Consider the following 19,804-nt stretch of genomic DNA (forward strand, 5'->3'; position numbering starts at 1 on the left):
AGCAAGATAGAATTTGAGGAGCGATTGAGAGAAATGTCAGAAAAGCGGTGGGCAAGGAGAGTTTCCAGTTATTTGTAAATGAGGAATGTTGACACAAAATGGAGGAAGCTGACCAGAAAATTGTCAATCAAATATTTGGACTGCAGGAGGGATGCAAACCAGGAAACAGCGGTTACGAAAAAGGTTAAAGAAACAGAGAGGGGTCTGTGGAATACAGGGATGCAGACGAAATCAGCACTGGGAAAATACAGAACTTTCAAGGAAGAAATTGCCAAAGAAAATATCTATGATAATTCTAGGGGAAGCTCTTTGTTGTTTTAAGCCAGGACGGGAGTATTGCGGACTAAGATGTACCGAGTCAACTACCAAGGTATAGACACGTTGTGCGGTGCATGTGGACAGGAAGAGGAAACGGCTGAACACCTCATACTTTTCTGTAAAAGGGCTTAACCCTACAGTTCAAAACAACCGGGCTGATATTTTCAAAGCATTGGGGTTTAGAGACAGTGGAGGCAAAATAGACTTTAAGCGGGTAGAAATAACAAAACGGAGGTTATCTGATTGGTGGCTAAAATCAAGGCAGGGGTTAAATTTCACCCACCACAAAGTACAAATTATGTTAACAGTCACGGCTAGGCAGCGTATGCCACCGCCCGATCTAAAGGGTTCAGCCTCATCCATCCATCCATCCGCTGTAGTGGCGGCAAGCCGTGCGGGGGAAAGAAAAAATAAGAACCAGAAAGCTCGCCTTCGCGCATCCACAGCTGCACGGTAATGAGGAGGTAAACGGTTCTTGCGGATAGAATGGATTCGAATTGCGCTACGTACGTATGCGTATACTGCCTCTGAAACCCCGATGCGTTCAAGGCGTCCGTCATACTCGCAAGCAGTCAGCAACTCCGCTTAACAAAAGGCTCGGTATAATGTGTGTGTGCTTGTGTTTCGACTCTTTATGCCCTTACACAAAGCTTCGCTGTATATCCAAAAGAACTTGTTCTTGGGCAAGTTGGTGCTGAGATTTCCTAGGTATACTTGACCATGGCGCGAAATACATTTCGTGAAAAGGGTACAGAAGAAAGGAGACAGTGAAGCGCTTGTCTCCTTTCTTCTGTACCCTTTTCACAAAACGTATTTCGCGCCACGGTCAAGGAAATTCGCTGTATATAGATTCGTTGGATCTGCTGCACATTAACGCGATAGCGTTAAGGGCCCCGTGTCAAAGAAAATCCGGTGTCGGTGTGGGCTCGCCGGCGTCGTTGGCGGAACTAATAATCTCGAACCACATCATCCGAACCACCCCAACCGGGCAGCCCATTCGCGTGGCGCAAGGTGTTAGTGAACAAAATTGAATTTCTCAAAGTAAAATCCGTCAGAAAAATTGTAAAGTACGACTTCACCACAATCTACAGACGTGATAGCGTCGGATTGTAATTTATTATTATTATTATTATTATTATTATTATTATTATTATTATTATTATTATTATTATTATTATTATTATTATTATTATTATTATTTGGTTTGTACACATATAACACAAGGACACGAATGAAATAGGGAGGGAGCAAGCTGACAACTGCCACCGAGAGGGGCAGAACGCCTGCCTACTCTTTCAGGAGGAGGGGATAGAGGAAATGAAAATATGAGGAAAGAAAAGAGGAAATAAATAAGGGACGGAGACACAGAAAGAACAAAACAAAATACAAATAATGACTATAAACGGGAGGCCAAGTCAGTATCCTTCAGAAAAGTTAGCAGGGCTCGATGGGCCTGGTCACATCGGGAAGCGCACCCCCTTGGAAATAGGCAATCGTCAAGAGTCGCACGCCAACCGGAGATAATCTCTGGTCACGGCCGCTGGATAAATTATCCAGCGGCCGTGCTCTGGTTAACCTCCCTGTCTTTCCTTTACCTTTTCTCTCTCTCAAGGGTCGCACATTGCAGCCCAATAAGTCCATATTCCTTAATTAGCAATGCGTGCTACGCAATGAATGCGAGACACTTTAAAACGAGATGTTCAAGTGTCTCACAGGAGCCACAAAACGTACACGAAGGGCTGTCCACACGTCCTTGTCGGTATAGGCGTTCGCGCACCAACACAGACCCAACCCTTAACTTATTTGTAATTTGAATATACGAGAAAAAAGCCTGATAAGCAGCCAGTGATCTTTGAATGCTATCGCGTTCCACTCTTAAAGGCGAAGCTTAAGCGTCCTCCTAATTTTTTGACCTCAGAGCTGGCCTCACTACATGACATTAAAAAAAGATCTGTAAATCACAACTATAATGCCGTTGTAATGTAGTGCGCTCTTTTTCACCATACATACTGCATTATCCTCCACCATTATCGAGTGGTCTGTGTTGGTGAGACAACTCAGAAAGCACCACTCGGTGAAATAACGAAGCACGGAAAAGAAGATAACTAGAGAAGTGCGTGTCACTACAATATAACGTAGTTGATGATTGATTGATTGATTGATTGTCTAGTTAGTTAGTTAGTTAGTTAGTTAGTTAGTTAGTTAGTTAGTTAGTTAGTTAGTTAGTTAGTTAGTTAGTTAGTTAGTTAGTTAGTTAGTTAGTTAGTTAGTTAGTTAGTTAGTTAGTTAGTTAGTTAGTTAGTTAGTTAGTTAGTTAGTTAGTTAGTTCAGCGTACCCGATTAACAGTGGAGGTATGAGAGACGCCATAGTTATTTGTTCGGAATTCCTTAACGGATAGCACCTAAATATGGGTATACAATCGCTTTTGCATTCACCTCTAACCAAACGCCGCAGATAATCAAACCCGCGACCTCATTTTCAGCAAGGCTATCGCGGTGGACACAGCTTGGCGAATTCGGCCAGTGGTTAAATGAAAGCGTACCTGACCGCCTTTCAATGCGGCGACCCCGTAGCGATGCGATGTCCCGTTGCTTTCCGCGGTGCAGTCAAGGCGGCCATGCTGCAGGCCCGCGAGACGACGCTGGCGGCCGAATTTGGCCGGCCGCTGTCGCTGTCGTGCACTGCCCACGGTGCGCCGGGCCCCGCGTTCCTCTGGTCTTTCGGCAAGGTGGCGCTGGACAGCAGCGGCGACGTGCGGCGCGTCGTGCGCAGCGAGCAGGAGGACGTGGTGCGCTGGAGGTCCACGCTGTCCGTCGAGAGGGTCGAGTCCGCCGACTACGGCCGCTACACGTGCACCGCGCGAAACGAGCTCGGCTCCGACTGGTCCCGATTTACGGTGCGGCCGAGGGGTAAGCAGTTCGCTCCGTTCGTGCACATGTTCGTGAACTCGGGCACTCACTGGTTTTTTTGGCCGCGGCGTGCGCGCCCCTTCCTGACGCAGGCAAACCCGACCCGCCCACGGCCGCGCGTGCGCTCAACGTGAGCCACTCGAGCGTGCTGCTGGTGTGGTCGCCAGGCTTCGACGGAGGGCTCGAGCAGCAGTTCCGCGTGCGCACGCGGCGGCTCGGAGGCGGGCCAGGCTCCATCCGCTACGAGCACACTGCCGCGGCCCAGGGCGTTTTCGAGCTGCTCGTGCAGGGACTCGAGCCCGGCGTCGAGTACGCATTTAGCGTGCAGGCGCGCAACGCGCTCGGCGAGAGCGCCTTCAGCCATGAGTCACCCGTTGTCACGACAAAGGGTAAGGGGTGGCGATGAATCAGGTCGCTATACTTTCAACCAGCATGAAGTGTTAAACGCATTACAAAGCATCATATGGCAAAACTTCGAAAACTTCGACCGTTCGTCATGCGAACACAGCACAGGGTGTACCACCTAACTTCAGCCAAGCTGTTAAAAAAACATTCGCAGTTTCGCCCGAAAGGCGAAGCATCAATTGCGATAGCAAATTAGTAGAGAGCTATACGGAGTAAGGACAGTAGTTTTATCGGCTGTATAAACTTGGACACATTTGCTTACTAACTGCATTGACAAGCATGGTGTCAGCGCGCACAAGCAAACATGAATAGATCATACCCGACGACCGCACACAACCGCTGTCAAAACGCTGGCGTGAGCAAGCGCGCCAGCAGCAGCGAGCGAGGGTACGTGCGGTCTATCACTTAAACGGAAACTGAGCGGCGAAAACAGCGCATACAAAGGTAGGAGCCGTGTTGCAGATCGTTTCAAGATACTGTGCGCGCGACCGGCCGCCGCCGCTCAAAGTACGCAGTTGCTCGCAGAGCAGAAGCCCCTGCCGCGCTGCCTTCCCGCTTTCCTCCTTTCGCCTGCGAGATTCCAGTTCCTCCTGCACCCGGTCACAAGATACGCATTTGGCGCCGCAGCACAATGTCGCCCTCCCCCTTCCCTCCCCCCACGGCCTTTCGCTCAACGGAAGAAGGTGCGTTTGCTCTCCGCCGTGCGTTCGCTCCCCGTGAAAGCTCACGTCCCTCGCATGCTTTCACGCGCGCATACAGCATAGAGCGCGCGGCGACGATTTTATCGCTGTTTGACTTTATACGGAACCTCACGGCGACGGCGACGCCAAAAATACGCTTGGAGTGTCCATATAATTGCTATTGCAATAAAAAAATTAGAGAGAGAGAGAGAGAGAGAGAGATTTTAAGAAACACGGTGCAAGGTGCAATTATAGGACCTACGGTGTTCAGTCGTCAGACCTCTGACGACCGAACGCCATAGGTCTTAAAATAGTGTCCTGCACCATGGTTTACCAATCTTTCTTTTTTTCTTTTTTTTTTCGTTGAAGAGCTTGGCTAAAGTTAGTTGGGATACTCTATATATCGTTCCAGAGCTTTCCTAATTTCGAAGTGGGCCTGGAGAGTAGGGCTGAATAGTCGAGTCCTTGTGTGGTGCGTTGAAGGAGGGGGGGGGGGGGCGGTGGGGGGAAGGGGGGCGATCAGTGTCGTCACATCAGTTACAGATAATATAGGAGACGTCTACGGTCACTGCGTGACGTGCTTGAATAAGCTTGTAGGTGCAACAAACTACACCTATCTTTGCCGAAAGTCATAATGAATAGTTTAGACCACTTATTGCTGTCCCCATCACTACCATTCAAATCGGCAGACAGCAAAATCCAAGCGCTGAGTCGACATACCGTAGTGTCTGTTCGCACCCGCCAGAGCTCACTCACGTGACTGCCCCTCGCAGCCTTCAGCTGGCCTCACAGCGGCGCCGTGATGGACGCACTTGGTGGACGCCAGGCGACGGTGGCACAGTTCCTGCTCGTCACCGTCGCTGCCGGCGCCACGCTGCTGCTCAACGGATTGTTGGCCGCCTGCCTCGTGCGCCGCCGTCGCAGGAGGCGGCGGCGGCTAGCCGGTACGTGACCAATAATGCCGAGTTCTTATCACAGGTTATTTAATACGTACCGACTCGTCCAACTTTTCGCTACACTCCAGTTCTCACCATCATTTTATTCTGATCGCATTAAGCCGATAACTCGCAGGCCTTGACGCTGTGGGTTGTCATCGAGAGCCGCTTGGGGAAAAGGGAGGGCACGTGGAGGCGAAAATGAAGGAAATGGGGTTAGGAATGCGGCGCCGGAGAGAACGCGCGCGCAGGCGATTACGTCAGCGTCACGTGACAGCACTCTCGTTATGGTCGGAAAGGAGGAGGTGAAGGCGTTCACGCCCGAACAGGCCGGTGCTGTGGCGGGGGTACAACGTTTTGCTCAGCGCAGATTTATGGTAGGAGAACACTGTATGATATAACCTCCCAAATGCTATATTGATTGACACATCTCTTAGTCGATAAAATTGGCAGTCCATGATCTTGTTCAAGCGAACCTTTCTTAGCGAATTCACCCGGACTTTGCTTACCGTGGCTACCTGCTTCTGCGTGTAGCTACTCTCTTGCAGAATAGTTCACACACACACAAATATTACGGTAGATCCAATGCATATGTTGAAATCAACGTTAAGCGATGATTTCGTAAAACGTTTTAATTAAATGTTATGCAAATACATACAAGATGCGCGCAATTTTACGTTAGGGGTCCCGTGTCGCAGAAAATCCGGTGTTGACGTCCACTGCCATCGGCGTTGTCCGTCAGAAAAAAAACATGCCGAACCACAACCACGCAGGCCCTCCGCGTGGCGCATAGGCGTTACTGAATGATCTAATTGAAGTTCTCAAAGTAAAATGTGTAAGAAAATTCGTAAAGTCAGATTTTCACACAACCTGCAGACATGATAGCGTCGGGTTGTAATTTGACTATACGAGAAAACATAATTCTGTTACGTGGAAACACAAACACAAACCCCTTTTTCCTTGCTTACGCGGGTATGGACCATTGATGAGTCACTGCTTGTAGCCTCTGCCTTACGGGGTATGAACCATTGCTCTGCCCTGCACTGCCGCCGGGATCGGCCCAGCATTGTTTTCTATCGGGCCCCGTGTCACAGAAAATCCAGTGTTGGTGTCGGCGTCAACGGCGCCCGATAACGCTGTCGCTGTTCCACTCTTGAAAGCTTAAGCGTCCTCCAAGTTTTTATTTCCAAGCACAAGAAAGGAACTATGCACGTTTTTCTTCCATCACAAAAGTTCACTGCATTTTGTGTCGTACTTCTCGCTGCGCACACCTCATCTCATCGTTCTTACCTCGACAAATTTCTTCGTTGTCCATCGTCATCTCACAGTCTGCATTCGCGTGAACTGCTGCCCGCATTTGTACATAGCTTACGGACGGGGTTGTGCATAAACATAAACATTGCATGACATTGAAATTGTAGTAGAGTAGCAGTCTGGGTCAGTTGGTACATACTGAATAGTAAAAACCAGTCAAAAGACGGAAGACAGAGAAGAGACGTGGCACACACGACGACTTAACCAGTCGTCGTGTGTGCCACGTCTCTTCTCTGTCCTTCGTCTTTTGACTGGTATTTACTATGCATTGAAATTGTAACCTTTACAGTAGATAAAAATTAACAATACACGAGTTCACACGTTGCCCTAGGATGACAATAAAGACACTTAACTACGCATCGCATTTAATTTTTCAGCATCAGGTAACCGCTTTTTTAAAGGTCCAATTAACATAGATTCTAAATGTGCGATGAATCTGCATAATATTCTTTCAAGCAGTTTTGCGTATTACTTGTATTGTTTGCGCAGGATACAGGGTGGTACGACACAGAAGCAATGGCACAGATGAATTTCGCATGCGTTTAGAGGTAGCCGAATTCTCGGTAAATTCCCGCGTATTCGCCTCATTCAGGAAAAAAAAAAGATACAGTCTACGTGTTTTTCTCAGGTTGATTTAGTTTCCTAGTTGCCTTTTTTTATACTTGTGTTTGTACTTTGGCTGTCATCGTCTTCAGAACGCTAATTGCACTTTTTTTCGCAGCATCTGAGAAGAACTCTGTCGGCCCTTCAGCGGACATGCAGTTTTGCAATTCGGCGAGCCATGAGTCCACCTTCGACGGGCAATCCATGGCGACGAGTGATGTTTACGTTGGTCAAGCCATAACTGTAAGTAAAAACCAGGGTTCTGAAGGCTTTATTTACCACAGTACTACCAGCAGCAGTGCGATCAGCATCATCTATAGGCACTAAAGTTTAACAACCTCGGAGTTCTTGCAGTAGTTCTTAATCAGTGCGGTCTGGGAGTGGCTATACATAGCTTGCACTGACGTCAGTGAAACGAATTCTGGGATATGCATCCGCCATGCATATGAACCGCTCACTCTCCCACAGTCGTTGCAAGCCCCGCAAGACGTGTTGTCACCACCATGTTCATGTGCATGATATTTGGTTGTTCCAACCACAGTGACACTCGCGGGAGAAAAAAAAACCACTAACAGCAGCTTCTTTTCATTACCGAAGATCGTGGAGAACCAGTGCGAGCGCACGAAAGTGTTGAGCACGAAGCGGCGCAGCCTATGGCTGGCGCGCATTAAACGTGCCAACTTAGACATCGAGAACCGCAACCTGCGAGTCTGCAGCGCACACTTCATTACATGTAAATAATTCCGACTTTGACAGCGTGACAACGGCGATATATAACGAAAGGTTAGCTTTGTAACTTTGTTCATTTTGCGTTCTTAGGCAAGCCAGCTAAACTGTTCGACGAGACGGACCCTGACTGGGCTCCGTCGCTTCTCCTCGGCTACAGCGCCATGAATACTGATCATTCGCGACACCAACGCCTCCAAAAACGACGCGCCGAAAATCGGCAAGCGGACGCCGAAAAGCGGGAAGCCGAATTGCAGGAACGGTGTGCCGAGGCCGACGCGGTGGTGACAGGGATTCAGCCGTGTGCCGATCGGCCCCTCTCGCCACACCCGACTGGAGAAACCGACGCTGACGAAAGTGAAGAGCGTCAAAACCAGCGAGACACCGCGGTGGATACTTTAAGACTATGCACAGCCAGTTGAAAGACCTTGAAAGTGAAAAAAAAAAAAAAAAACTCTGCGCTTACGCCCATTCGGCACTTGTGTCTATTCCCAGGCGCAGTGTGTAGTGATCGACGTTCTCGCACAGTTCAATCTTTTCTTTGTACCGTACACGCGCAGATCCAATCAACTGTGCGAAGTAGTCCTCGCAAAAAGGCCGTGCAGTTGGAAATGCTGGCATGTCCAAGGAAAAGACGAATAGACTTTCTGTGTGCCTGTCACGACACACAGAAAGCAACTGTTCGACGGATTCTCGCAGCGCGCGCGCGTCAGACTAGCGACAAGCGGTTCACAAGCATGGCGGCCGCGGCAGCGTGTCCGCGGATGTGACGTCACGTGCAAGCTATGTATACCACCGCCGTGATTTGCACGTTATCATACCGGTCGCTAGTCTCAGTGGTGGGCGCAAAAGCAGAAGCGAGTGAACGCTCTTTCGTGGGAGAACAAGACGTCACAGTGCTTACATTGACGCGTTAGGTAAGATGGAGGCTGTTTGAACATGTGTGCAAATGATCCTTCGCGGACCATACACCCCCGTACTTTCGCAGGAAATACCTCCTAGTGAAGAAAAACCTACCGGCGATGAGACCGAACAGTGCTGCACTGGTGCCATCTATGTGCCATCGGCAGCAGCTGCCCCACACGAGGTCTTCAACCCCAGCGAATCACTGCTGCCCCGAAGCTCAAGTCACGTGCTGTGCGCGCAGGACTCCATTGTGCGTACAACGCCCAGCCATCCGCAGGCTGCGGCGGTCAGCTGCGTTCTCGGAAAGCTGGGCAGCCACATGGTGTGACCGCTCTGCCGCGTCAAGCAAAGCAATGTGCGAGCTTTGCTAAAGGAACAAGACACTCGCAGAATGGTGCAATCATGCCGCATGGCGAGCAACTCTCATTGAATCCGCGCTATTACTGTGACCGGGAACAAGCAGGTGGGACATCATATTTTTCCCGGCGTGTCTTTGAGAGTGATCGAACAATCTTTATACGTATGTATATAATTCCTCGCGTTCATATTTTGCCACGCAGACAATGTGATTCAGAGACCTGTTGTCTTGATGCCGTATACTCTGCGGTCCCTGTGATCTTTCAGACACCTTGAATGTACCTACCGGGCATAATCTCCGCAACCTTGGGCCAAGAAGCGAAAGTTATGAGGCTGGTCGAACTACGGGTAAAACATTCATGCATCGACGCCAACTGTTGCCGTGCTACGCCGTTGCAGCCGCTGCCTCATCGCTCTTAGCATGGCTAGCACACTAGTGGGGAGAAGCGTGAGGAAGGGAATGGTTGGCTCGATCTTCTGCAGCCCTTGAGGGAGCACGGCTCAGCGCTCCCTCAATATGGTGTCGGTGCCCCTTCGCCTCTCCAGGAGTTCTCGCGCTCGCACACACATATTTGTATTCTGTCTATTCTTAAGTATAACGACACCAATGTTCTAAAGAGGGCCAACGTGGGTAGAAAATTCCGACTTTGGTGCAGGTATGTCGTCAATGAGGACACAACCTGCACATAATAAGCAAATGCCGCAAAGTGCTCGGGGAGAGTTTTTTCAGTGCGCTTTGTCACTTTGTCAACCTCTCCATTTTTCTCCTCACATAGGCGATCGTTTGCAAACTTATAAGAATCGCTGAACGAGAGATGGGCCGACAAGCACAGCCGAATTACCTCATCCTCGGTCACCCGCTCACCATTCAGCATTTCCAACGGTGTAGAATGACTGGTGAGTGGTAACGACGTTGAGTTGGATTCGGTGGCAGGGAGCACAGCTGAATGAAATATTTTCATAGCGCCATTCGCCGGCGGCGCTCTGAGAATTGCGACTGATCAAGATCATTTCAGCAATGCTCTCAACACTCTCAATAATGGCGATACGGAGAGGAGTGCTCAGCGGTATATACGGAATATACAAGCTGCGCAGCATATCAAGCTATCAAAGAGGAAACTGAGAGTGTCTTCGTACGCTCAGAACAACATGAAGGGTGTAGTTGTAAAGGATAAAACCGCATTCTCTCAAAACACTTAATCAGTCCGTGCAGTATGGTACACATGACGTCCTTGGTCATGCTTTTATGTAAACTACTGGCTCATTTAATTCGTTCACTGCGTTTCCTCTGCAGCACAAAAAGCAGCGTGCCCCATTTTTTTTAAATTTCCCAACAAATACCTCCATGCCATCTTTCCAGCATACGGAAGTTGTTAGTTATGTAGAAACCTAGTGATTCTTGCGAGGCACGATCAGGTTGCACAGCATGGCAGCTGCGGTAAGCTTGCAAGGAAAAGAACGTTCAACAATCAAGCACAGCTTTCTCCCCGTTTCTTACTTGCGTTTAAAGCATTTTCTTCTTTTTTTTTCTTTTTGTATAAATGGCGTATTCCTTGAACACAACATCGCTAAGTACGCGACTATTGTGCCTCGGCCGTTATTGTGATAGTTGATGCTCATGCGGAAAACACTTGCGCATTGCAAGAATCCATTCTCGGGGCTCCAACTGAGTATTCGGTTGTGCCGTTGCGCGGTATGTTGCGGAAATCTCTTTAAAAAAACTCCACGGTCATCATGCCACAAATCTTTTCTTTTTCTCTTTATTAAAGCAAAAAGAAGTTGGCACTATGGTCCGGCCGAGTAAAGTAATACAACATGAATGTTCTGGTACACTATACTATACATCCTACTTGGTGTAAAAAAGAAAGAAATATCTGTATACAGCTAAGAAGCTATATTGTTAACTGCACAACTTTGTACATAATAAAATGTTTGGACAAGTTTATGACAAAAATAAACATTTTTGTACATAGAAGTTCAACATTTGTGTCTGAATGTTTTCGTTTTTTTTTTTCTCGCGTGTTTATTTGTCGCATATTGTGAGACTTTCCACGACAGCAACCACAAGCTTTTAAACAAGACTGTCTGTTAGCGGAAGATCATATAGCCATGTTTATATCAAAAATGGCTTTTCCCAGAAACTATGAAGACTCCACGAGAAATAGCCTTGCATTTGCACTCACTTCAACATGTGAAACATCGCTTCATTTTGTATATCAGTAAAAAAAGGTGATGATTATACTTGCAACAGAAGCCATGAAATTTGGCTGATGTTATTCTTGACAGCTATCGCTGCTGTATATATAAAAATAAAAACTACACCTGCGATAGTTTCTTTTCTTTAAGAGGAGACTGGGCGCAAGCATTGTTTTACACCCTGCCACTAAGTCAGCCAGGTTCAGCTTACTCATACCGTCCACAACAAGGGCAGACGCAAGGCGAGAGCAGTAGCAATTCTCAAACAGATCAATCAACAAGGCATCAGAGCACGCTTCGTCGACGCCGCGGAGTACAGCGATGGAAAGACCTTTGCCGTCGTCGGGGTCAACTCCAGCGGCAAGCTTTCCAATAGCACTTCAATTCGCACTTCAGACCTCGAAGTCGCCGAACAAGCCGCCATCGCCCTCGCCCTGCTAGACGGTCGTGGGTCTGAGATCTACAGCGATTCCAAAACGGCAGTTAGGGCTTTTCAGAAGGGTCGCATCGCCGAGCAAGCTGCTCGTCTTCTTAGCGTCTCCAATCCGGATGCTCTCACGCATCATTCGATTCACTGGTTTCCCGCTCACGTAGGGTCGGTCGAGGGTGCTCCCCCGAACCTCAATGAGTCTGCTCACAAGGCTGCGCGCGATCTCACTGACCGCGCTTCCTCTGTAAGGAGAGCCGACACCCCTCCCCCCTACAGCCACAGGGATGCTCCCGCTACTCACAATGAGGTAACAAAAGTCTTCTACATGTCCAGAAGGATCTTTCCACCCCCTCAACCCAAATTGAATTGGGCGCAAGCTGTTTCGCTTAGACTTTTACAGACCGGCACATATCCGTGTCTGGCCGTTCTGCACGAAGTCTACCCTGACGTATATCGCGACGACACCTGCCCATCCTGCGGGCAGACATCCACTCTAGCACACATGCTCTGGGAGTGCGGGTCGAGATACCCCAAGTTCAGCAAGGATGAGTGGGACTCGCTACTGCGTAGCCCCGCTCTAGACAAGCAAATCCTGGCTGTCCGGCGTGCCCTCAACCGGGCCGGTGGGCTAGACCTGCCGGTCCCGACGTGGTACTATCCGGGTGCGCGACGAGTTCGCGTCCTCGCCGGACCTCTAATAAAGGTCATTTCACTCACTCACTCATACCAGGTGGGCCATATGTATGTATGTATGTATGTATGTATGTATGTATGTATGTATGTATGCATGCGTTATATATATATATATATATATATATATATATATATATATATATATATATATCGAAGCGCCCACTATAGTCTCATAGCAAAAATATGAGCATAGACGGTGAGGACGTAAATCCAACTAAAACGCGACAGTTCGACGTCTTTCGGCGTCCGTCATGATTTAAAAATCCGGTTTCTCTTTGGCGCTCACACTGGCTGTCTCCTTGAATGCACGGAATGCATGTACCACATGCGAATGGCCTTAGCGAAGAAGGTGACGTTGTGTTTGGAGCTCATGAAAGCTTGGTGTAATGGACCTAACAAGATTACTGTCTGACATCTTGGTTGAAATAGAAACTCCGCAACGCGAAAAAGAAGAACGCGAGCACCGAAGGTAGTGACGTCCTGTCATGCCCTAAGACACCGACAGGGCAATATCGCGCGGTGCTCGAGAGCGTCGTGTGGTCCGTGTACGTATCTCAGCTTAAGCGTCTGCGAAAAGATCCAGGTATATACATATATGGAGACGCATTAGTGAGGCACCTAATCGGTAGCAGTACGGCGCAAGCTAAGCAAAAAAAAAAAAAATTGCAGGAAAAGAAAATGGAGAGAAGCGACTTGTCAGCAGCGCCTGCTGATCTCGATTAATGTCGCGGGCGCCCGCTTGGCAAGTGATAATTGGGTTTCGCCCGCTGGCTTCGCGAGAAAGTAAACCGGCCAATGCGCGTTCCCTCTGCCTCCATATAAAGACGTCGCGTGCGGGCGCTCCGACGCAGAGCTCAGCTGTACTCTGCTCCGCAGAGCTGCGATGGACAACGGACGAGCTCTGAGAGGTGAGAATATTCTCGCTATTCACGTTCTGAGGGGAGATGTAGGCTGCAGGCAAACTTTCGTACCACTGCAGTTCTGCAGTTCACTAGCACCTACTATGATGTGAATTGCGTAAAGGAACACTAAAGAGAAAGAAAATATTATCCTGTAATAGTAAATTACATTTGTACTTCAATTATTCTTGTACCGGTAATAAAGAAACCGCTCTCAATGTTAGGAGTGGCTTGGTAAGCCAGAAAAGACACGAAAAGGAAAGACTACTGGCGACACCACCTTCAATTCCCGCATCAGCTTGCCGTGTCGCTAGTTGTCCATCGGTAAACGCAAAAAAATAGTGCAAAATTCGTGACGTCACACTGGTGTAGCAGTGCGATGGTTTCGGCGCAAATTTAAAAAGAAAAATTGAAATGTAGCCTTCATTTTGTTTTAGTAATCCACGTATGGCCAGAAAATTAAAGAAAACGAAGTTTTGAGAGGATAATTCATCAGTCTAAATGGATTTAGTTTTTCTTTTCATGCAGTGTCCTTTTAAGGAATGTGCCCCGTCTTTCATCGCTACCGCACAGCACCCTACTTGTCCAGCTACTAAGTAGGTGCCGCAGTTGTCATTAGCCTACAGTACGCAACGTGCTACCGCAGGCTGTGCGTCACAAAGCGTTAAGTGCTCTTATCGCATCCGGAAGGCCAATGTTTTCGTGGCACAACCAGTCAAGCGTCCGTTGCCGAATCGAAGGGGGCTGGTTTCTAAAAAGGCCGGTTCACCTTGTTTGTTTGTGCACCTCCTTTCCCTTACTACGCTCTATGTGACGCACACATACACACACACACGCAGAGACACACTGACTTGCGAAAACCTGTGCTGATTCCATTTAGACTCCGCTTCGAGAACACAAAATTTTCTATAGGGAGCTGGTCTCCATCTCGCTGTCTTGTCTCCGTTTATACCCTGCTGAAGTTTGCTCAATAAGGCTTCCTCGTCGGCAGTTGCGGGGTCAGACAATGCCACGGGGATTCTTGACAACGGTACGACTCGCAAGGGCGGTACCTCTTTACATTTCAACTGTCCAGGAAAGCAAGACTGTCACTGCCAGAGAAAAAGTTCCACAAACATGGAAAATTTGGAAATCTAACCCACGACCTCTCGGTCCGCGACGATAGATCGCCGAGCGTTTAACCCATTGCGCCACAAACGCATTTGCAGAGAGCTACACAGACGCGCCTTATATATCTAACACTCCTCCGTGTACCCGCGCTCTTGCTCAGGGCGGTGCCGCCGCCTACGAGCAGAAAAGAGAAGTACTGCATTATGACACTAACGCGCACCGACAGTGAACGCTTCGGTGGTCTCAGCACTACGACGCCTCGATGCCAGCATTCGAAGGGACGCTGGCATCAAGAAGCACTACCAACGCCACCTAGGTGGCGTTCACCGTACTCAGCACAGCGGAGCGTGGCCTCCGCAATTAGCTCTGAAAATGTTTCTGAAGTTGATCGCGGAGGCTGCAATTACGACGCGCTGTACGCGCTGATTTGACTCGGTGACGATTCAGTTACGTGCTTTGTCTTGCGCGTTGTATTAGTGTGTCAGTTACGTGCTTCGTCTTTCGCGTTGTGCTAGCGTGTGCAGCGTAGTGCAGCTTCCATATGCACGACGGTTGCTCATGGTCATCGACGTTGGTAGTCGTGATGGAGGAGACGTGCCACCAGGCGTCAGCGTGGGTGCATCAACGCCTAAGGGCGCTTTAGCCACAAAACACCAATAACATTATATATCAATGTGCAATAAACATTACACTACTTCTGTGAAGACACGTTTCACTTTCGTGTTCTATACCGATTCCTATATAAGAGGGATCAACCACATTTTTTCCTAAATTAATCGCATGCGTAACCTCCCGCCAGGTTAATTCTCCGTGCCCTACACCTCATGCAAAGATTGAAATCTCTATCTTTCTATCTCTCTCAGACATATACACTCGTCAGACGCCTAGAAACACGTCAATCTTATTATTCTTTGCGCGTAAGGACGTCTCTTACCATACGTACCTTGCGACAAATAAAATAATGAGTAAATAAAAAAATTGCGCACAACGAGCAGCAACGCCCAACCTGAACGGAGGATGTGAAAGTTACACGCCACGGCAAGCTACAACTCCTTATCACGAGAGGACAATCGGCAATGCTTTGGGTAAACTTTTTCAATGCGATAAAAATTCGTTTCTGAAGTTATTCAGCAAGGGACGCAAGTCTTGGGTCTGAAAGAAGTTGCCCTATTTGGGTGAAATTGGCGCCATACGTAAGTCCCGAGCAAATCGCTTATTCATTAATTTACACTTCAGAGGCCCCAGTTATGGAATTTTCAATTCCATTCAATTTTATTGGAAAATATTAAAAATACACAGTCACAGTATTATGGAGGAGGACGTCCAAAAGTAGAAACTCTAGGCGGGACCTCCTAAACGAGGTATGGGGAATACCTAATTGCAGCGTCTATTCAATGGCATTCTTGAAACGATGTGGATCGGAGTCGAGCACGGTGTCAGTGGTCATTCCAGTCAGCGTGTTTGTGGATTCATGCAGGAAGCCCAGAAACATGCTGGGTGACTGGAATGACCTCCTGCATGATTTAGGATTGCATTAATATTTATGAGTTCTTTTTCTACCTTTGTTTTTCCGTGAGGCAGCCCTCCTCGAAAAAGAGAAGAAAAAAAAAAGTTTGCTGATTTGCAATGTCGAAAACGAAAACTGACAAGTGTACATGTGGAACAGCAAGCACGCCGGGTGTATAGCACTTTTGTTACACTTACGACGGTGCACGCGTCTGCATGCAGTGGCCGAACCCAGTGCTTCAACACGCGAGGCTTTTACTCTGTCACGTGTGCTCACTTGTAGAGTTTTCACGGTGCTTCTCGTGTGCCCGGGTACGGCTTTCAAGAAATTACGTTCTTCTTCCGGCAGGCTGGCTGCGTCTTGACGTTCTCATGAGGCTTTGCTGCTGCCTAGCCCTTCTAGGAGTGACGCAGGGACAGTTCTTTTCGAAAACGACTAACACTATACCACGTATGGGCAGAAGGGCTTTTGACTACCCCCCGGTGAGTGAAGCTCATTCCTCCGCGCCGGCGGCCGCTTGGTTTGCAACGTAAGAAATTAAATATAGAAGACATCGAAATTTGCGTTGAAGACATGCGCGTTGCGCCAGTTGCAAACTATTTACATTTTTCTTTATTATTATAACAAATTGGCGGTTGTTAGCAAACAAATCGATCGTAATGTTTTTCTGCTGCTAATGCTACTTCTACTGCTAAAACGTCTGTACGAGCATGATCTACTCCCGGCGTTGACGTCTCTGACGTGTTATTCGCAGTTGGAAGAGCAGAGGTTGGGCCGTGTACTCGGCCTACTGCGGGCAGACCCATCGCGTCAGTCGGTGGCAATGGCCGACCTGGGATATCTACTGAGAGCGGATGGCGTGCAGTACGGAGCCTGGGAAAGACCGACCAATGGTATACACAGCGCAGCATTAAGCTCGATGATTAAGGGCGTCTGACGAAGACCCGCCGTGGAGGCTTAGCGGCTATGTTACGCTGCTAACCACGAGGTCGCGGGATATAATTCCGGCCGTGGTGGCCGCATTTCTATGGGGGCGAAATGCAAAAAACTCCCGTGTCCCGTGCATTGGGGCCCGTTAAAGATCCCCAGGGGGTCAAAGTTGATCTGGAGTCCCCCACTACGGCGTGCCTCGTAATCAAATCGTGGTATTGGCACGTAAACCCCATGAATTCATTCTTCAGGGAAAGGCAGACTTTGAACGCAGCTGCCTTGCGCGCGTACTTACACTGGCGTATGCCTGCACCTGAGCGCACCTGTATGTGTGCGTGCGCATGCGCGCGTGCGCAAACATCAATAATGAACTTGTCACAACGTGCAACTTTTGTGTGCCACTCCACACTACTCGTTAATATCACGCTTTACGAAACATTTATTTATTTATTTATTTATTTATTTATTTATTTATTTATTTATTTATTTATTTATTTATTTATTTATTTATTTATTTATTTATTTATTTATTTATTTATTTATTTATTTATTTATTTATTTATTTCGGATGCGCTTATTTGCTTGCCGCTCTGACCAATTCGCTCGGCGTCTCCAAACTTACATGCTTCGCAGCAGGTTGCCATGGAAACCAGTGCCGAGTTCGGGGAGCTGCGCTGCTACCGACCTTGCAAGCCATCGACAATGTATAACGACGACCCCTGAAGAAGCGGTTCCTCTTCATCATGGCGAAGAAGCGATTATTGTTCGAAATTAATAAAATACATAGACGCCTCCGTATGACGTAGTGAAAACTTCATGCATCGTGAAATGCCACGTGTGCGCAGAATCTGACCGCAAACGAGCTATCAGTATTGCAGGAAAACTCGCGCATGTTTCGCGCTCCTGTTCGCGCAAAATTACATGGGGTTCAGCCGTCACATGTAAGATATGGCTACTGAGGCACGCGAGATTTTGTGCAAGCGTCAATTGCTCCGTCATTCATACTGCCATTTTTACCCCTTATAGACACTTATACCACCGAGCGACATTATCCCGTCACTTTTATACAATGTGCAATCGGTGGTTAGCGAAGTCGGTAATCTCGCACGTCTCGAAGAACGACGGTACATCTCCTAAGACAAAAGCAGCTGCGGTGAGGAGGCTACTCAGTTAAGAATCAGCTCAGTGTGCTTCTGTCGTCCACATCGTCTCACGGTAGACAACGCGCCGCGCCACGACTTCGAAAACATGGCTTATGACATCGCCAGAGCATGTCTGCTTCTCTGGACACATGACAGATAAATTGTAGGTACCATTACATTGGCTAGCGTGACGCGCCACCTATACTCTGACATTCCGTTAAAAGACAACCGGCGAAAGAAAATGAAACAGAAGAAAGAATAATAATCATCATCAGCCTATATACATGTCTACTGCAGGACAAATGCCTCTCCCTGCGATCTCCAATTACCCCTGTCTTGCGCTAGCTGATTCCAACTTGCACCTGCAAATTTCCTAACTTCATCACCCCCTCCCCCCCTCCCCTAGTTTTTCTGCCATCCTCGACCGCGCTTCCCTTCTCTTGGTATCCAATCTGAAACGATAATGATCCACCAGTTATCCATCCTACGCATTACACGGTCTGCGCAGCGCTATTTTTTTTTCTCTTATTGTCAATTACCATATCAGCAGAAAGAATATTACTGCTCAACTATTATAATTAGAGCAAGAGTTTATTGATGTAGTACGCATTGTAGCACGTATTGAGCAACAGAAGCTGGATCGGAAACTTTTCAGAGGGGACTACAATTTTCTCATTGACACTTTTGCTCTGAATATAATATCTGAGAAGTTGATTAACAAAGAATAAATAATTATGTAATTAGGCGAAATACCAAAAAAAATAGCCCGACTTGCTCCATGCTACGTCAAATGACATTACCTTGGTTCTGCCCAGTTAAGTGGCACTTCCATAATACAATTGCACCAAATTTCAAGTGACGTCTCAGGTGACGTCTCATGCACATTAAAGAAACTTATCATGAGTAGAAGCAAGTTCGAAATGACTATGGAAGCTACGAACATAGCCACATTTGGTGACGCATGCGCCAGTAAGCCATCAATTTCTTTATCAATAAAAGAGCTCGAGTACCTCTGTTCCCGTTGAGCGGACACCCTTTTAAATAATCAGTGTGGCCGCAAAAGTGTCTGCGTGTGGTTTTCCCGGTTGTGTTCATATATGCCAAGAAATGTACTCGTATCTTATGATGTCTCGAGGAGTATAAGTATGGCTGCGAGGACTGGAAATAAATCTGTCGTTGAAAGTTAGCGATATGCGGTCTAATGTGCCTTGCCTTACCTTACCTTACATTCTGCCTGCGCTACAATAAAGTAGACGAAAAACAAAGGCACGACCGTTCTAACCACGCAGAACGGGTAGCGATGTCTAGGCGACAGAAAAAGAGAACAAGTAAAGCGAAAAACAAGTAAAGAGCAAACAAGTAATAGGAAGTAACAACGCATTCGAATGAGAATGTCAAATTAATTTAATGAATCTCTCGTGAGCGCGCAGGTTTTCGCCTTCATCATCTTTAGCGTATAATAAAGTGACTGTCATTTTTTTTTTATTTGGCACAAGTTACGTGGTATATAATAAGCATGATATTGCTGAAGTGTAGAAGAAACTTGTTTATATATTTTGGTAAAGCTTCATAAAAAGCTCGAAAAGGTCAACCTTATCAGCGTATAGTTTCACAATGGGTGTTATACGTATGGTGCGGGTGCCCCTAATGATTCTTGCTCAATTTCGCTTTCAAAGAAGTGCCTCGGTGACGGCATGCGTCTAATGGCTTCTACAAATAAACGTTGCTGGTGCTGCAGCGCTT

The 19,804-nt window shown here is 47.7% G+C and overlaps 2 protein-coding genes across 2 annotated transcripts in view; both read left to right on the plus strand.

Annotated features, from left to right (window-relative positions):
* LOC119457078 (nephrin-like) overlaps positions 1–11,094 on the plus strand; it is a 60,058-nt gene extending 48,964 nt beyond the window's left edge. Inside the window, exons 16-20 of the mRNA XM_037718906.2 lie at positions 2,926–3,228; positions 3,321–3,617; positions 5,087–5,257; positions 7,284–7,408; positions 8,880–11,094. Coding sequence (XP_037574834.2) covers positions 2,926–3,228; positions 3,321–3,617; positions 5,087–5,257; positions 7,284–7,408; positions 8,880–9,125 — 1,142 coding nt within the window. The 3' untranslated portion in view covers positions 9,126–11,094. The remainder of the gene's footprint in view (positions 1–2,925; positions 3,229–3,320; positions 3,618–5,086; positions 5,258–7,283; positions 7,409–8,879) is intronic.
* A 2,241-nt stretch (positions 11,095–13,335) lies between these two features.
* Positions 13,336–17,711, plus strand: LOC119455229 (uncharacterized). Its single transcript, XM_049669895.1, has 4 exons — positions 13,336–13,381; positions 16,338–16,471; positions 16,744–16,882; positions 17,553–17,711. The coding sequence occupies exons 1-4, from the start codon at positions 13,357–13,359 to the stop codon at positions 17,627–17,629; spliced, it is 375 nt and encodes a 124-aa protein (XP_049525852.1). The 5' UTR covers positions 13,336–13,356; the 3' UTR covers positions 17,630–17,711.
* Positions 17,712–19,804: the final 2,093 nt, after the last annotated feature.

Source organism: Dermacentor silvarum, chromosome 6 (assembly GCF_013339745.2).
Source record: "Dermacentor silvarum isolate Dsil-2018 chromosome 6, BIME_Dsil_1.4, whole genome shotgun sequence".
Lineage (NCBI taxonomy): Eukaryota > Metazoa > Arthropoda > Arachnida > Ixodida > Ixodidae > Dermacentor > Dermacentor silvarum.

Bases quoted from the DNA above. Each gene is read 5' to 3' on its own strand.
- LOC119455229 (XM_049669895.1), top strand. From the start codon at position 13,357: ATGGACAACGGACGAGCTCTGAGAG. The intron at 13,382-16,337 runs GTGAGAATATTC...TTCTTCCGGCAG, and splicing joins CAACGGACGAGCTCTGAGAG to GCTGGCTGCGTCTTGACGTT. The intron at 16,883-17,552 runs GTATACACAGCG...CATGCTTCGCAG, and splicing joins CTGGGAAAGACCGACCAATG to CAGGTTGCCATGGAAACCAG.